Genomic DNA, 12,778 nt, shown 5'->3' with positions numbered 1-12,778 from the left:
TAAAGGTGCTCTAAGCGATGTTGCACGTTATTTAGGTTACAACATTTTTTGTCACATACAGCCAACATCTCCTCACTATACGCGAGCTGCCTGTCCCCTGAACACACTGTAAAAAAACGCGGTCTCTGTAGACAGCCCAGGCTCCACAAACGCCAACAAAAACAAACTGCGCCAACCTGCACCACGAACCATAACAGTCTTCCAGTGTTCCAGCCAATAACCAACAAGAAGGATTTGAGGGTGGACTTCCTGACCGACCCCTTTTCACCCTCTGTGAGCAGCAGACTGTAGAATCCTGCCTGCAGGACCCCTCCCATGATCTGTCCCTTGCATTTGAATGGCTTCCCTCTGGATGCCGCCTTCGCTGCCCGGGATGCAGAACTCAGCGGAGAAGGGCAACCTTTGTTCCCAGGGCTGTGCAGCTCCTCTCAACTGTCAGCCATCCCTGACCCCCCCGCCTGACATCTGCTCTCATGAACAGTGACAGACTGCTGCCTCCCTTCTCTCTCCCTCCTACCTCCACTTAGTCTTGCTTTCTTTCTTTTTTCTTTTCTTTTTGGACAATCAATTTTATTATAAAACATGTGTTGCTTGCTGATCTCTTATTGGACTTTTATTGCACTTTTGCACTTCAGTTATTATTTATATGGTTTTGTATGTATTTTATTATATTTATTTACTTATCTGTCAGAGCTACTACTCATACTTCTGCCTCATGCCAATCTGAGTTTTCTGTTGCACGACTAAAACAACTTTTGAACGTAAACCACAACAAGTTCCTTCCCGAGGCTATTTTGCAGAGGCATCGTTATGGATTGGCAGCCTGCTTGCTTTTTGTAAAGAGAACTTTCTACTGTGATTCAGACGGAAAATGACCGGGAAGTAAGGGGACAGTCAACAAGAAAGCAGAACAACAATCAAATACTTGGCACTTACTATTCCATTTTCCATGAATCTCACTTGTTTTGTTTGCAGTTAAAATAATTTGTGTAACTGTACACTGTAATAATACATAAAAACCCATGACTGCACAGAATTGAATCAATGCATTTAACTATTGGTCTGTAAAAGGAGCATTTCACCAATGTTCATTCAATCAATTCTGAGAAAATATCCCTGATGATGTCATCAAGGTAATCTCGGCATGCGGCTTTGGAGACTACACATTTTTAACAAAGTTCAAAACTAAGAGCGTGACATTTCACTACATGTTGTTTTTTACCAGTCGGGGAGGGTCTAATGTAAGACACTATGGAGTTGCATTATGGGAAGTGTAGGATCCAGTTCAGCTTGACCCACACTAGGGACTAAAAGTCAGGATATCTAATCCCCATGAAGCCTCCGTTTACAAAGCTTGTTGTTTCTTGTGTGAGAGTCAGTGCCCTCTGTTGGACAGGTAACCCCGTGCAGTGTGACCTGAGTGAGTGAGGTATTCGCGCTGTGTCAGCAGGAGCCTTGTTTCCTATCTGTAGGAAACATGACGCGATTACCACCTTCTTGCTATAATTACTGTCTTCTCTCAGTGAAGCGATCACAAGCTTCTCTAGAGACAATTCAGCCACATTCCTTTCTTGTACATCCTCCTCCTCCCCCATCCACAACACAGGCATCAGGGCTGGCATGCAAATTAAATTACAGAAGATATAGAGCTCTATAGTGTACTGAGAGTGCACTAAATTCCTGTGTGTGTGTGTGTGTGTGTGTGTGTGTGTGTGTGTGTGTGTGTGTGTGTGTGTGTGTGTGTGTGTGTGTTTGGTGAAAGAGAGAATTAGTCCTCACATAACTGCTAGAAACACATTGCAATACAACTACAGAGCTACAAAAAAGGGGAATAAAAACATCTTTTGGGATTAGTCCTTGGAATTGACACCTCCTTCCCCCTTCCCACTGCTGAAAAGGAGTTTTCTCTTGCCAAGTGGCAGTGTGTATCAAGGCCTTCATTTCAGAATCGCAGCAAATGAGCTATGTTTCTCTGTTCTGTTGCCACGGGTAACGCATCTTTTTCTTCTCATGTCTAATCTTGGCTTCTCTTTGAGATATTTTCCATTTGGAAGGCCTGTCTGCTACTGCAGCATTGGCGCTGTTTCACGGCCTTGTCAGCTATTAGGCTTTGCTCGGTGGCTAGGAAATCCTACTGCCTACTTTCCTATGTATCAATGGATTATTTGAACATATATGTAAGGTACTGCTATCAGCTGAAGTATGCTGTCTAAGACTGTGTTGGTATCTTAAAGCTGCATTCTATACAAGCTCCACATACAAATATAATGTTTTAATGATTTATATTAAACATTTGTGAAGCACAAAGGGAGGTGTAGGGTTGCACTTGCATCTGACTGGTAGAGAAAAATCATCTCTGGTAGTTTTGACACGTAAAGCACCACTCCATGTGCAGTGGGAGTTTCCAACACTTTACTCATGCACTTGACTATCATGGACTTCTCTCACAGCCAGCTTCTTTTTTTCTAATTTGAGGAGAGAAATGCCTTTATTTGATGTGATTGATAATTGTTAAATGATCTGAATCATGAAACAGAAAGTCCAGACAAAACAAAATTTCAGTATTCGACTACCTTTGAAGTCACTGTTCCATTATCTTTATTGTGACTATTATTGCCACTGTTTATCACATCCCCAACCGACAGTAGAAGAAGAAACCAAACACAAGCTAGCTAGCTATATGCTAGTGTCGGTACACGATCCATGCTGCCTGCACGATCCGTTCTGCGCATGCGCAAGATGATCACTCTTGTGCAGATGATAATCCTGTTGTAGGGATTTACGACACTGCACGATCTGTTCCACGCTTCCGGTTGTAGTTGTAGCGGTCTGTTGTTAGCCTCCACCAGAAAGCTAACGTTAGTTTAGCTAACGTTAGTTTAGCTAACAGCTAATTTGGCTAACCGCTAGCTGAGACAGCATGTAAAAGACCCTCAAACCTGAAAATAACAATTAAAATATATAACAGCTGTTACGTCAGTTCTACTTTACTTGTGCTCATTTAGTGCCCATATTATGAAAAAATCACTTTTTCTGGGATTTGGGGTATTTTGGGTCTCTGGTGCTTCCACACGCATACAAACTTTGAAAAAAATCCATCCATGCTGTTTTGAGAAAGATAAGGTTTCTGAATGTGTCCTGCCTTCAGTCTCCGGGTGAGCTGTTCAAAATCGGCACGGCTTTCTACGTCACAAGCCGAAACAAACCGTTAGCGTTAGCATGCTAATGCTAGCACGCGTTTCCGTGTGGATGGCCCCTCACTCTCACACAGAGACAACAGGCTCTGCAAATGGAGACTTCATGGGGATTTATCACTCAGAGATACTTGGTAATGCTTTACGAGTCTTTTGAAGAGACACCTCTGTGATTTAATACTGCACTTACATAAAACTTAAATTTAGTAGTATTTTCTTTTAAAGAGTAACTAAACCCCAGAGTTTTTGCTGAAGTGCCTCTACCCTGGAAATTCAAAAACGGTAAAAAAAAGTATCCTCATGGGCAACACTGGGAAGAGGGTAGATGCTAGATCGCACCAGATACACGTGCTGATTTCAACACGCATACTGTGCAGGCGTCAACACTTGGGCTTCAACACCATTCAACAGACGTTACTGCAGACTTTATGTTTTACATACACTGCTACATGTAGCTACATGCTATAATGTCAGGTAAACCTGTAATCTTGGTTGCCAATTTTCTTAATTTCTCCCCCTTTATTGGTGGGAGCTCGGTTGGTGATGAAAGCTGCCTCCATATAGATCAGCTGTCATGCACAGGTGTCGATTGCAAGCATGCAAAATAAAAATTTCAATTAACTGAGCTGAGATTACTGTATGAGTGCATTGAGTAATTAAAAAGGCTCAAATATGAAATTGTAAACAGTAGTAGCTGCGGTGATGGTGCTTTAAAGTGACCCTGATTATTGTCTCCACAGGTGAATACACGGTGATGACGGCTCATTTCCATCTGAAGAGGAAGATTGGCTACTTTGTCATCCAGACGTACCTCCCGTGCATCATGACAGTCATTCTTTCCCAAGTGTCTTTCTGGTTGAATAGAGAATCAGTGCCGGCTAGGACTGTGTTTGGTAAGTGTCTGCCTTTGATCCTTTCATACAAAGATACATTTCAAATGGGCAATTAATCCGTATCTTCAACGTGATATCATGAGTTCGCGTAAACATACACGCCACTTTCTAAAGCCAAGTGGCGAGTGTATGTCTACGCAGAAGAACGGGACGTTGCGTTTGGAGCTATCCGCGTGTATGTCTACAACAGAGCGGGACGTTGCATTTGGAGCTCTGGTTGGGTTTAGGAAAAGAAGAACGGGACGGTTGGATTTATGAAAACAATAACGGGACGCGAGACAACAATGGCGCGGTTGGGTTTAGGAAAAGAAGAACGGGTTGGCTTTAGTAAAAGAAGAAAGCAACGGAAGCGTGACACGAAGGAAATGTGTCTCCTGGGTGAAAGTCCTGTGTTTGACCAATCCTCCACCCCGACCAATCTCCTTATGCGGATTTTCGCCCTTTCATACTACTCGCTACGGCGTAAATTCACACGCAATTCCAAGGTAATGTAAGTCAATGGAGGCCAAACAGCATTCATAAACACGCTAAAAAGCGACTATGCGTCTTGGTAACACGCCAATGATGGCATACAAATTGGCGTGTCATTCATACACCACTTCATGAGATCAGTCTGGTATCTTAATTAAAGGGGTGATAGAATGATTATATAGGGTATTTCACACTGTTCCTTATGGTCTCCTAATGGGGTATGTAACATTGGTTGGGCTGAAAATGGCCTGGTTGATATTTTATTGGCCCTTATGCATCCCTGTGTTTTGGCCCTATTTGTAACAAGAGCTTTTCTTCCAAATATGGTATGGTCATGAATATTTAGATGAGCTGCGCGCTGATTGGTTGAGCGACTTGCCATACGCACATATTAGAGACGCGCGCTGATTGGTTGAGCGAATCCCCAATACACATACATTAGAGAAGCGACAGAATCTCATATTCCAGACACTGCAATGTTTCATTACCAAATTCACTTCTGAGACTTTTTTAAGCGAGAAATCAACTATATAAAGCTGAAATATGGGCCGTTTTACAAAATTTGATGGCTAATTGCAAATTTGGTAAGACGTGTCGGACTTTAGGAGCTCCACACAGTCTGACGAGAAAGCGGCAGCCTGCTGGGCTCCATACCCAGGGCAAAGTCACCCTTTGTGGATACTGCACTACGGGGCTCCGCGGCCAGCTGCCGGCATAACTATAATATATTTACGGTTTGAATTTCGTCACGCCACTTTGATTTTAAGGCATTTTTATGAACGTGAGGCGTCTTTGTAGGACGAGCAGCTGCTTGCAATATGTCCCATTCATTACAATGGGGAAATACCGCAGCTAGCTAGCTACACTGTCGCCATAACTAAATTATATTTACAGTTTGAATTTCGTCACGCCACTTATATAACATCATTCCCCAATGTCTTATAAAGCTAACCGTTGTGTCCGATTTGATTTTAAGGCATTTTTATGAACGCGAGGCGTCTTTGTAGGACCAGCAGCTGCTTGCTATATGTCCCATTCATTACAATGGGGAAATACCGCAGCTAGCTAGCTACACTGTCGCCATAACTAAATTATATTTACAGTTTGAATTTCGTCACGCCACTTATATTACATCATTCCCCAATGTCTTATAAAGCTAACCGTTGTGTCCGATTTGATTTTAAGGCATTTTTATGAACGCGAGGCGTCTTTGTAGGACCAGCAGCTGCTTGCTATATGTCCCATTCATTACAATGGGGAAATACCGCAGCTAGCTAGCTACACTGTCGCCATAACTAAATTATATTTACAGTTTGAATTTCGTCACGCCACTTATATTACATCATTCCCCAATGTCTTATAAAGCTAACCGTTGTGTCCGATTTGATTTTAAGGCATTTTTATGAACGCAAGGCGTCTTTGTAGGACGAGCAGCTGCTTGCTATATGTCCCATTCATTACAATGGGGAAATATCGCAGCTTGCTCACTTTCGCATAACTAAAGTATATTTACAGTTTGAATTTCGTCACGGCATGAATATTACAGGTTCCTCAAGGTCTTACAAAGCTTAGCTAACACTTGTCCGATTTCGGATATCAATTGAATGTATTTTTGTGAATGTCAGAGTTAGGAGGAGGCTAGCTAGCTCTCATTGATGGACTCCATCTCACCGCGGCTCTATCAATGAGACTCGTGGACAAGAGGCGTTTATTTCCCCGATTGTTTGTTTAAATAACTCAACACACATACCCATTATAAGATTAACTGGAACCTGCGGGCTGCGGTAAAAGATTGCGGGCGTAACATGCTCGCTGACACTGCGGTCAGGGTGGCGTATGTACAACCAAGCGGCCCCAACACCGGCACTAAACTCCGACACACAGTCGGAGAAAATTTGCAATTAGCCATCCTTTTTCGTAAAGCGGCCCATATTTGAGCTTTATATGGTTGATTTCTCGCATAAAAAAGTTTCAGAAGTGAATTTTGTAATGGAATAGCAGAGATCTGCGTGACCTAGCTAGATTCAGAAGACTACCTGATCTCAGGTCAGTTGTGTAGCCTATGTAAATATTGGGGCGTGACTGTTCTCTTAAGGTTCCGGATTTTGAGTTGCTTGCGTAAGCAACTCAGCTTTGTTGGGATTCGCCCGTTTTCAGCGGCAGTTTCAAAATATGAGATTTTCATAGTAAAGGGGTGTCAGTGGGACTTTGAGCTTCTATGTATGTCCTATTTAACCACCGAACTGTCGTTATTCAACTATGACAGGGTAAAATCGGTTTTGCATTCTATCACCCCTTTAACGTAATTATAATTAACGTAATCAATGTAAGTCAGATTACTTAAACACATGATGGCATAGGGATTTCACTCTAGTTATGTCAAAATCACCTTTGTCAGTATGGGGGGATTGAATACAGTGAGTCACTGAAAGTTGCTGACAAATGGTGGGAGCAGGAGAAAACAGGGCCACGTTCAGTCCCGACAAAACATGGCAAAACTGTTTATTTAAACTGAAATGCGGGTGCGTTAAACACACTGCTGTGCTCTGCCTTTTTATTACCACGAGTTTACATACACAACGCTACTGATTGGGTATCACCGGTGACACAGCCACTAAACGAGAGACACACCCACCAAATAGAGAAAACATATCTCAAAGTCCGTTGCACACCGATTCACAGCAGAAACATGTCGTTCAACCTGGGCTGCATCTCATGGCCCTTATTTGATAGCTCCTCGACTCCTCGGTGCTCGGCTGAACCGGTAGTGGTTCTGCCCCTTCTCGGTGAAGGCCGCCCCCAGGGGCGAGGAGCGAGCATCGAGGAGGGATCATCGAGGAGCTATAGCCGAGGATCCACGAGAGCAGCCTTCCCGGAAGCCGTGCAGCTGAAGGAGTTGCTAACTCCGCCCAAACAGCTGACGAATTCATGTGACGCTTCAGAGGAAAGGACGTCTCATCCTTCTAAAACACATTTGCTTGTTGCCTAGGTACATACAGTAGGTGTGTTTTGGGCGTAACATGCAATAAACCAATCAGAGTGTCATCTCCCATTCCCTTTAAAAGCCAGACGCGTTTGGACCAATGGCGCAATCACTTCCCGCTGCCTCAAGATAGCAATACTCCCAGAATGCACCTGAACACACCTCCCTGTAAGACCAGCACGCCCATGGGGGCAAAGCTTGGCGCAGGTGCATTTGCTGTTTAAACGACATGGGCGCTGGACGGGAAACTGACAACTGCGTCTTAAAATAGCAAAGACACTTGCGTCGGGTTGCGCTGCACCGGATGCAATATAGGGCCCTAAACGTGCCCCAGGATATGAAGCTTAGCGTAACTTCAGCCAGGACTATCTTATGTTACTCACTCATTCTCATTCCCCTTCACTCTCCCTGTTCTACTGCTTCCCCTTTTCAGCTGATAAGGGGCGTTTACTCTTTTAGTTAAACCAACCAGCTTTAGCCACAATCTCTCAGCATCCTCTTCATTCATCACCATCACCACCACCAGCGTCTACATTACTCATGGCTTCTGACCCCCTTTAAAATATGATGGCGTCACAATGGTAATTCGATGATGTCACGATGGGGGTCTAATCTTTCAAAGACCTTTTTTCCTTAAACATTTTTAATTGTGCACATGTCAATAAATAATTGTCCAATTAACACCTCTTATCATCAATCTCTCCTGATTGAAAAAGAGGAAAGAGGGGACATTTCTCAGAGGCTCCAGTGTTCTTTTCAATCCAGTTGGACAAGCTACTGTTGGACTGTAAGCCAAGTGGAACTAATAACAGTGACCTAAGACTGGTTAGCTCGAAGAAAGAAAAACAGTTACAGAAGGCAAGAATAAACTATGTCCTTTGGCCAAAGATTGCAAACCTGCTGAGCAGTTAAAGCATTACTGAAGGTCAGCGATTTTTAGGGTAGAGTAGGCGAACAGTGACCTTATACTATAAAGAGACAAAGGACAGTACGTTGTTAGAAAAGTCCGAAGAAATACAGGCTAATATACTGTGTTAATATGAAGGAATTTTCTGTAAAGATTTTTTTACAGGTGTCTTTCTGTATTTTTTTTTAATATTTTTTTTTGGATTAACAGAAATGTCCGTTAAAGGTACAGAGGATATAACTTGAATTAAAGTGCCCATATTATGCTCATTTTCAGGTTCATAATTGTATTTAGAGGTTGTACCAGAATAGGTTTATGTGGTTTAATTTTCAGAAATATTATATTTTTGTTGTACTGCACATTGCTGCAGCTCCTCTTTTCACCCTGTGTGTTGAGCTCTGTTTTAGCTACAGAGTGAGGCATCGAACTTCTGTTCCATCTTTGTTGGGAGTCGCACATGTGCAGTACCTAGGTAAGGACTACTAGCCAGTCAGAAGCAGAGTATGAGGGCGTGCCCTGACAGTACCTAGGTAAGGACTACTAGCCAGTCAGAAGCAGAGTATGAGGGCGTGCCACGCTAGCAGCTAGGCGAGCATTATAACGTGTGTTACAAAGTGCCCACGTCTGTCTCTGAAGTAAAGGCTGGACTACAATAGAGCTGTTTGGAGCAGTTTGGGAACAGTGTTTTCTGTTGGAGATGGTAAGTCCCTTTGGGCTGGACTTTGGACTTTTTCACTTTGTAAACCTATAACATGCACAAAAAGATATATAACACAATAAAGGAAAGGGGAAAAGCCAAAAAGCATAATATGCGCACTTTAAGAGAATTTTCTGTTTTTGGATTAACAGAAATGTCCGTAAACTTAACGGACCAGGTCCTGGTTATTTTCTGCCTTTTTTATATTATCCTTTTTTCTACAGATTTCAGTAGTTGCAGTGTTATGTAAATTAGGCACGGCCGGTAGTAGTAGTATAAAGATGGCGGTTTTGCGCGTGCATGTGTGACGTCATCTCACACGCACACGCAAACCTGCCATGCCAACTGATGATATGTGCGTGCGTGATGACGGCGCGGCCGCACGTCGTTACTCGCGATCGCCATCTAGTGGCTGAATATGTTAGTGCATCTAATCGCAGCGGTGCGCACGCATCTAGCGGATGTGATGACGTCGCGGTCGAACGTCGGCACCCGCGAGCGCCATCTAGTGGCCGAATATGGTAGTGCATCTAGCGGATGTGATGACTTCGGTACGCTGTCGTACGCCTCCTGCAACGAGGGTCTTGTGGCCTTGAGCTGAGGCGGCCTCACACCCGGCGAATGAGGTCACTCTGGCGCACTACTCCGGGGTCTGCACACTTTTTAGCTTTTCTGCTAGCTGCAGCTTAGCTACCACGTTTTTCCACAATCAATACCAGTGAGTTGTTCTTTTTTTGTGAGAAAAAAAAAAAAAAAAAGAGGATCCTTTTTTCAGCAGTGCACTGTTTAAAACCCTTGTTTGTTTCATGCTAGCTGTCTCTTTTTTAGATGCTTTTTCTAGCTAGTCTGGTAGCTAGCTAGATAGCTACCACGTTTTTCCTCATCAAAAAAAAACCTCTGGAGTTTCACTTTTTAATTCTTGTTGGTGAAAGCAAGCGCAGGTGTTTCGTTTTTCAGCAATACCTACTAGTGGTAAGTAAATTTAAAAGCACCTCTTGTGTTTAAGGATGTTCAAAGATATTTAATTCATTCAGTCATTCATGAATTAGCTAAAACTTTTGACCGTGTGTTGGTAATGCGGGGCGTGTTGCCCATATGACGATAGTAAAAAACACGGTTAGCCCAGTGGTTAGCTTGTAAATGTGAGGTCTATTGTTGTGGGTGTTAAATCGTCCATAAAGGGGGTGGTTTGTGGTGTTTAAAACCCCCTTGTTTTCAAGGCTGACTGCTCACTTTTTACCCGCAGTTTTAGCTAAGGTGCTAGCTAAAAATTTTCCCTCGTTTTCTCAGGCTTCCTCAACAAAGACCTCTGAAGAAAAGAGGATTCGTTTCTACAGAAATGGCTGCGTTTGGTGAGTAAATTTTAAAAAAAGCTTATTGTAAGGTGTTTAATTCATTCAGTCATTTGTGACTTAAAAAGTTTTTTTTTGTTGTATAATGCAGTTTGCGCTCATTAGGTGATTTTACAAAGAGCTGGGACAATGTGGCTGTGTTAGTTGATGAAACACTTATACCACAAGGTAAAACCTATAAATATATTATACACTACAGCATTAATTGATTTAGTACTGTGTTTTCATTAATTTTTTGTTTTTTTTTTTAAAAAGAGCTGTGTAGCCCGATCCTACAGACCCCAACACACCAGAACATAAAACAAAAGGTCCTTCTAATAAGGAATAAGAACGTTGGAAACAGGTATTTATGGGGCTATTTATCTCTCTTCAGGCGTGTAATATTTATTACTATTTAATTTATCACCGTGTTTCTAGTCCTCTAATATATATATATATTCTGTGTCTAGACAATCCGTTCCTGAACAAAGGATCCGTAAGGGTGATGGCTACTCGATAGCACATAGGGCTGAAATCAACCATGATAAAAGGCCGTGTGCTTCTCTAAACCTCTCTGTGAAAGCTGCTACCCCTAAAAACGTTCACCATCGTAAGCATAAGAAGCAATTTATTGAGGTGAGTTGAAAAGAAAAACGGTAAAATGCTGTGTTGTATAAAAAAAAATAATCTAATGCATCTAATCTAATGCTTATTACAGCCTGAGCCATACCAGAAAGGCTTCCCTACCAAAGGGCAACCATTCCTTTGTTCCGGTTTCATCTTACCCGGCCACTGTATCTTATGATCCTAACACAGTTGCAGAGGTGAGAAACCCTTTTGTATCTAGCAGAATATATTTACATGTGTTATAAAAGCTTTTTAAATAAAATGTATATGTTGTTAAAAAAGACCTTTCCTTTGTTTTAGCAACTAAAGGCTACGGAAGACTTAGTTTCATTGTATTTGACGCCTGAGGACGATTTCACACAGCCACCCCCATGGAGCAGAAACGGATGTCTACACAAGCCTAAGAAGGGATCTAAGAAGAGATCTATTGAGGTGAATTGAAAAGAAAAACATGAAAATAGAGTGTTGTATTTAAAAAAAAAAAAAAAGAAAAAAAAAAAAAAAATTTCTAATCTAATGCTTATTACAGCCTGAGCCATACCAGAAAGGCTTCCCCCCCCCCAAAAGACGAAACCTTCCTTTGTTCCGGTCTCATCTTACCCGGCCACTGTATCTTATGATCCCAACACAGTTGCAGAGGTGAGAAACCCTTTGTATCTAGCAGAATATATTTACATAGTGTTATAAAAGCTTTTTAAATAAAATGTATATATTGTTAAAAAGGCATTTCTTTTGTTTTAGCAAGTAACGACGACCGAAGACTTAGAGTCCTTGCATTTGTTGTCGTCTAAGTGTGATTTCACACATAGTACACCAAAGCCCTACCACCCCACGAGTGACTCCATTGAGAGGGGACAAAAGGACACCCCTTTACAAAAGACATCTGATGAGGTGTGTGGGTGTGTGTCTGTGTTGTGTGTTGTGTGTGTGTGTGTGTGTGTGTGTGTGTGGCGTGTCTTTATTTAACCAGAAAAATATGTTGTTATACCTCTAGACAATCCATGCCGTAGAAGCCGGAGAAGGGTCTGAAGACACAGGACTAACAGCCGCAGCTCCTACACCCCTCAACCAAATCGTTAGCTACAGCAGAAGGGTCTGAAGACGCCGGAATAGCAGAGACACCACTTACAGCCCATCAATCGAGTCAGGCATCTTTGCAGGTGTTCCCTGAATATAATGTAGGTGCATACCTCTTTAACTGTATCTATAGCACAGAGGAAGGATCCGACTATGTCAGCTGTATACCACACACCTCTGTCATAACGGTGTCAGATAAAAAGTGTAACAGGGGGAATACATCAGTAACCAATCCTGTAAATGTATTAGAGGTTAACGTTCCATTCCTTGATAAGCAAGCAGTGCCTAATTATAATACTTACAACCAGTTTGAACACTGTGGGGCACTAGGAGGTCCTGAGCAGGTGACATTGCTTCAGGGTGAAGAGCTTTTGAGTATTGTGTCAACACTACACACCTCAACAACCTCGCGAGCGGCAATTATAAACAAATACAATCAGAATTGTACGAATTACGAAACAAAACGATGCTCTTATGAATAAATTAGATGTCTTGCAAACAGCTAACACACAATTGACTGGTTTGGTCACAGACTTCGGAACAACGCTGGCCAGCCAGGTCAGAGCTAACACGCATTTGGTTGATTTGGTCACAGGTT

General features: G+C 42.4%; 1 protein-coding gene and 1 long non-coding RNA gene across 5 annotated transcripts in view; both read left to right on the top strand.

Annotated features, from left to right (window-relative positions):
* The window catches only part of LOC120566783 (gamma-aminobutyric acid receptor subunit alpha-2), an 80,131-nt gene that overhangs the window by 38,480 nt on the left and 28,873 nt on the right, over positions 1-12,778 (top strand). For both annotated transcript variants that reach the window (XM_039813421.1, XM_039813422.1), the window contains one exon: positions 3,935-4,087. In XM_039813421.1, coding sequence (XP_039669355.1) covers positions 3,935-4,087 — 153 coding nt within the window. The remainder of the gene's footprint in view (positions 1-3,934; positions 4,088-12,778) is intronic.
* Positions 11,230-12,153, top strand: LOC120566784. 3 transcript variants are annotated; one of them, XR_005640465.1, is made up of 3 exons: positions 11,230-11,300; positions 11,404-11,535; positions 11,633-11,658. It is a non-coding gene; the product is annotated as an uncharacterized LOC120566784 (long non-coding RNA). The 3 variants fall into 3 exon arrangements; XR_005640463.1 differs by lacking the exons at positions 11,404-11,535; positions 11,633-11,658 and adding exons at positions 11,845-11,994; positions 12,098-12,153 and having other exon boundaries at positions 11,236-11,300; XR_005640464.1 differs by lacking the exons at positions 11,230-11,300; positions 11,404-11,535; positions 11,633-11,658 and adding exons at positions 11,706-11,742; positions 11,845-11,994; positions 12,098-12,153.

This window comes from Perca fluviatilis, chromosome 10 (assembly GCF_010015445.1).
Source record: "Perca fluviatilis chromosome 10, GENO_Pfluv_1.0, whole genome shotgun sequence".
In the NCBI taxonomy this organism is placed as follows: domain Eukaryota; kingdom Metazoa; phylum Chordata; class Actinopteri; order Perciformes; family Percidae; genus Perca; species Perca fluviatilis.
The sequence above is the reverse complement of the archived record's forward strand: the minus strand, read 5'-3'. Positions and strand labels throughout refer to the sequence as shown.